The 5,563-nt window shown below is 40.4% G+C and overlaps 1 protein-coding gene across 1 annotated transcript in view; it reads right to left on the reverse strand.

Moving 5' to 3' along the window:
- KIAA1109 (KIAA1109 ortholog) overlaps window positions 1-5,563 on the reverse strand; it is a 161,351-nt gene that overhangs the window by 124,711 nt on the left and 31,077 nt on the right. The window contains 2 exon segments of the mRNA XM_006762836.2: window positions 603-720; window positions 2,515-2,606. Coding sequence (XP_006762899.1) covers window positions 603-720; window positions 2,515-2,606 — 210 coding nt within the window.

Here is a 5,563-nt window from a genome sequence, read left to right on the forward strand (position 1 = left end):
AGAACTTAGAAGACAGAACCTACACAGAACCTAGAGACAGAAGAACTTCGCTGGAGAGAACATGGCAAAAGATCCTGGACAGAACCTGGCTACAGAACCTGGCTACCGAACCTGGCTGGAGAACCGAGCGAGAGAACATGGCTACAGAACCTGGCTGGAGAACCTGGAGAACCTGGCTGGAGAACCTAGCAAGAGAACATGGACACAGAACTTGGCTGGAGATTGTGGCTAGAGATCCTGGCAAGGCTGCTGATCAACTGAACGCTGTCTCCGTGCAATTCCTTCTTCGCCGACTCGGTCCACACCTTTGGGGACCCCTGTACCAGCTGGGGTTGGACCCCAGCAAGCCCAGCCTAAGAAGGGTTATTTTTTTTTCAGCTCAATATTGGGTTCATATTTTCCTTTTTTGTGTAGGAAGAGAGCACAACATAACTATATTTAAATTTTCCCTTTGATCTTCTTGGCCCACAAAGTGTGAAAGTAAAAAAGTTTGAATTGTGTCATCAAATCCCCAGGATGAATCTAAAAGTAAAACTCACATGACTAGAAAGCAGGTCCCTATAATGAATCTCACTGCATTTTTTTTTTCATTAGAAAATTACCTGTGAAGAAGTTCTTCTGTGCAAAGATGAAGTGGTAGGTGGCTTTATACACCTCTAATTCACACTGCCACGTCTGGGGCATGTTCCATACTCGGGGGTAGCTGGCAATGATGTGGAACTGAAAATCAATGTCAAGGCAAAATGTTAGAGTTTAAAATGTGACCCTATGTGAAGAGCATCAGAAATAAACTCACTGGTGAGTAATGAAAATTTATTTTCCTACTGAGCAGAACAGAAGGTCCCTTTGAGATTTTAATATTGCTGTAGCTGAAGGTCAGCAGCCATGGTTATATCCAGTTCCTTGAAATACTAAGCCATGTGGTAGTAAAAAAAAAAAAAAAAAAAAAAATTGAGGAACCATCAGGTTACAGTTTCAACACTGTACCTGAGTTAAACTCAGAATAACAGCAACACCCTTAACTCCTCTGCATGCCCAACCTGGTCAGTGAGAGGTTCGGACACAGAGAGTGTATGCAATGGATACTGTCACACACAAGTCTGGCCCCAGAGCCTCCTGGGTTCCCATTTGACAGCGTGGTGGTTACAGGTCTGTATTCCACCTGCCAAAGCTGGACAATTCTGCAAAGGCAAGAGCTGCTTGATTAGGACCAGCAATTTTGCACAGCAGTACTTATCAGTTAGAGCTCAGCAATCATTAAAATGCTGAATATGTCAGTTGAATATACATTTATGGTACTCAATACATTCTTGGTTATTGCAAACGTTTCCTCTTAATTTACATATATATCATGTAAACAGCTTGTTTAGGCAAACAATTAAGGACCGACTAATATAATACTGTGTAAAAGAATCCTCTCTGATTATCAGCCATTGGCTTCTATTATTGTTGTTATTGTTGTTGATCCTAACAAAAAATAATTATCTGCCTGATTACTGAGTCCCAAATCTGAAATTTTGGTCATAAATACTTCCTTATTTTTTCTCTTTGTACTATGCAGCAATCCAGGGTATTAAGATTTTCTTCCTTTCACCTTATTCATCAAGTAAAAAGCAGAATGAATTATTAAACCCTGAGAAAGAATCCAAAGGGGCCAGAAAACATATAGTAAAAAACAACAACAAAAAAACCAGCCCTAGCTGATTTGGCTCAGTGGATAGAGCATTAGCCTGTGGACCACAGGGTCCCAGGTTCAATTCCGATCAGGGCAGATGCCTGGGTTGCAGGCTTGATCCCCAGTAAGGAGGTATGCAGGAGGCAGCCAATCAATGATTCTCTTTCATCATTGATGTTTCTATCTCTCTCTCCCTCTCCCTTCCTCTCTGAAATCAATAAAAATATATTAAAAAACAAAAAACAATCTGCCCAGCTGGTGTGGCTAAGTGGTTGAGCATCAACCTACAAACTAGGAGGACACGGTTCGATTCCTGGTCAGAGCACATGCCCAGTTGCAGGCTTCATCCCCAGTATGGGACGTGCAGGAGGCAGCTGATCAATGATTCTCTCTCATTATTAACGTGTTTAACTCTCTCTCCCTCTCCTTTCCTCTCTGAAATCAATAAAAATATATATATTTTTAAAGTAATTCCTTTTTAAAAAAAAACACCCACAATCTTATTTACAACATTGGAGAGAATTAGTCTAGCCATACAGTGAAGTTTAAAAACAATATCCTAACAACTGTTCATATTTTTAAAGGCCAAAACCCCACATTTAATTGCCTTATGTTTACATCCCCCATACTAGGAGCAGAATAACAGAGAGTGCCAGGGATTCTACATCACTGGGAATCTACTTCTCTTTCCAAATTAGGGCCAAAGAACACCTGGTGGTTCTTGAATAAGAAGATGGACCATTTAATGACTTCTTGGTCATTATAATTTTATATTAAAAAATTAAAACCAAATTTATATTTTATGCACCTATATATATCTTCATATGCCCCAGACTTACCGCTAGCATTTCTGCTTCTAACAGGGTCCGGTACTGCATGCTGGTAGTGGCATCAACATGTAACAGTTGTCCTTTAATTGCAGGAGTGTAACCTAATAAGTGAAAACTTTTTAAAAATTAAGAATCTACTGGACATAAATCCCACCACAACCCAAAGAAGAAATCCCTGAAATGTGGTGGTCAGTTGCTATTTAAATATACCCCAGTGATGGGGAGGGAGCTTGCAACCACATAGGTGACCTTTCTCAAATGAAGACCTCTGAGGGAAGAAAGTTTCATATTCATATAATGTCTATCATGACTTGCTTTCCAGTGCAAAACTACAATTCTGTTCTCTAAATGACAGTTTTGAACTATTTAAAATGGCTCTCATGTCCTCTCTTCTTCCACTAACTCCAGCATACCTATTTTCATCTTTTTCAACCACTCCTTATACAATGACAGTTTCTGTACAACAGCTCTTCCTTATAGTGACAGTTAAACCAAACCATGCAGCCTGTTCTGAACAAAAGCAGCAGCTCAGAGTATATCACTTCTTTTCTGGATGGGCTGCCCTTCCAGAAGCATGAACTCTGTGATCATTATTATATGGCTACTCCAACATGCATCCTGCTCTGGGCTTTTTTATTTTTTTTCCAAGCACCTGAATCTCTGAAAAAAGTTGTACATATATCTGAGTTCTATTTCGTTCTTGTCTCAGACCTAAGCCTATTTCCCGCTCAGACAGTCACCTTAAAAACCACCTCATCTTGCCCTAGCCGGTTTGGCTCAGTGGATAGAGCTTCGGCCTGAGGACTGAAGGGTCCTAGTTTCGATTCTGGTTGAGGGCACATGCCCAGGTTGTGGGTTCGATCCCCGGTTCGGGGCATGCAGGGGGCATTCTTTCATCATTGATATTTTTATCTCTCTCACCCTCTCCCTTTCTCTCTGAAATCAATAAAAAAAAATTTTTTTTTAAAAGCCACCTCACTTTGACGAAGGACCCCGTCCAGCCTTTCCTTAGACCCTTCCCTCACTCTGAGTTCCATAGCCTGTGTGCTGGGGCTCTTCCCATGAATTCCTAATAGGTGTGCTCCAGACCCCACAGCCCTCAGGGGGCCCTTCACCTAGTGCACCAATAATTGTGTACAAATTGTTTGTATAAATCTTACTTCCTATGTGCATCATCAGTTTAAAATGGTAGCAACACTTCCTCAAATGAACCCTTCTCAATTTTGTGCAATCCCAACTGCCTTTTCCCTGGTACAGATTGGTAATTAAGGCTGTCCTAAGAGATGCTTCTTTTCAATTGACTACACTGAATCTACCTGTCCTAGAGAACCTGCTTCAAGACACAGTAGGATTATTCTCTTAGAACTAGCTAAAATAAAGTTTTGTTCTTCACTAAAACAGCACAGAGGTTACAGGGAAAAGACATACTCTCTCAGCCACTTTTTCAGTTAATTATCTCAGCGGGCAACCCCAATTGTTCCCTCTTTATGGACGCAATTAATCCAGTGAGTGGCAGGCAAAAGCACAGAAAGTCAAGAATAGTATAAAAATTACTCTCTGCTTAGCAATCATAACATTGCTGGTTAGTAATTTAAAAATATGGGTAAGTTGCTATTCTCTGCATGCTCAAGAAACTGAATAGAGCAGAATTTCATTTTAATTACTCTCAATTACAAATGTAATAAGAGGATGAGAGGCAGAAAAAATGAAGACAGCTATATAATATTTTGGTCAATTTAACACAAAGTAGTCATGTTGTTGATTAACTTGTATCAGAGCCAAATTTTAAGTGCATAATGAATTAGATTATTTCAGCTCAGATGAAACTATAGGTATCAGGGCCTTATTTAATATTTGAAATATGAAACGGTCTCCTTTCTTAAAGTTTTGCTGTTCAAAGTACCCAGTTTACTCCCTGACAAAAATCTACTATTATTACCTGAAACAAAGACTATTAGCCATTCAATTACTGGCCATGAACCACAAACCAGGTACTGAATTTGGCATCAGGTTTACACAGTGAAAACAAAGACAGAGCACCTGCTCTCATGAAGAAACAAGAAAAACATATGCTAAGCAAAGTATGCTCACTTACAAAAGAGAAATATAGAGTACTAGTGGCCCAGTGCACAGATTCATGCTCATTGAAAGGATATTAATTAGAAGAAATATTTTAATATCACTATTTGCCCTTTCTCTAAAATAGAGCTGTCAGAGATTAAAGAAAATTAGTAAAATGTATATGAAAATAATATATAAGTTGATTAATAAACAATAACATGATATAAAAACAACAAAGACATGATATAAAAACAACAAAAACAACTAAATTCACAATCAACAATGACATATCAAAACACACACATGCGATTGGTGCCAGTGAGAGCTTTATATGTATCGTGTATGTGCAAGGCAATGTTTATTTTTAAACTAGCGGCCCGGTGCACAAATTCGTGCATCAGTGTGGTCTCTCAGCCTGGCCTGTGGGATCAGGCCAAAACCAGCTCTCTGACATCCCCCAAGGCATCCCAGATTGCAAGAGAGCACAGGCCAGGCCAAAGGACTCCACTGGTGCACAATTGGGGCCGGGAAGGGACAAGGGAGGTTGGCCAGCCAGGGAGGGGCTGCAGGAGGGCTCTAGGGTGTATACAGACCATCTGGCTCAGTCCTGATGGCCGGACCCCAGCAGCAAGCTAACCTACCAGTCAGAGCGTCTCCCCCCTGGTGGTCAGTGCACGTCATAGTGACTGGCCAACCAGTTGTCTGCACCCTGGTGATCAGTGCATGTCATAGCAAATGGTTGAGCAGCCTTAGCATATCATTAGCATATTATGCTTTGATTGGTTGAACGGCCAACCAAACAACCGGACGCTTAGCATATTAGGCGTTTATTATATAGGACTAGTTTAGGTTACAGTATTTTTTTGTGTAGCTAACTCACATTGTTGGTTCAAGTTGAGCTTTCTATCACACACACAAATTAATACTAAGTTAAAGGTTTCTAGCCTTTTGGATTTCATACATCTATAAAACTTGGGGGGGGGGGGGGGGACTTAGG

The sequence above is a fragment of the Myotis davidii genome, unplaced genomic scaffold (assembly GCF_000327345.1).
Source record: "Myotis davidii unplaced genomic scaffold, ASM32734v1 scaffold438, whole genome shotgun sequence".
NCBI lineage: Eukaryota > Metazoa > Chordata > Mammalia > Chiroptera > Vespertilionidae > Myotis > Myotis davidii.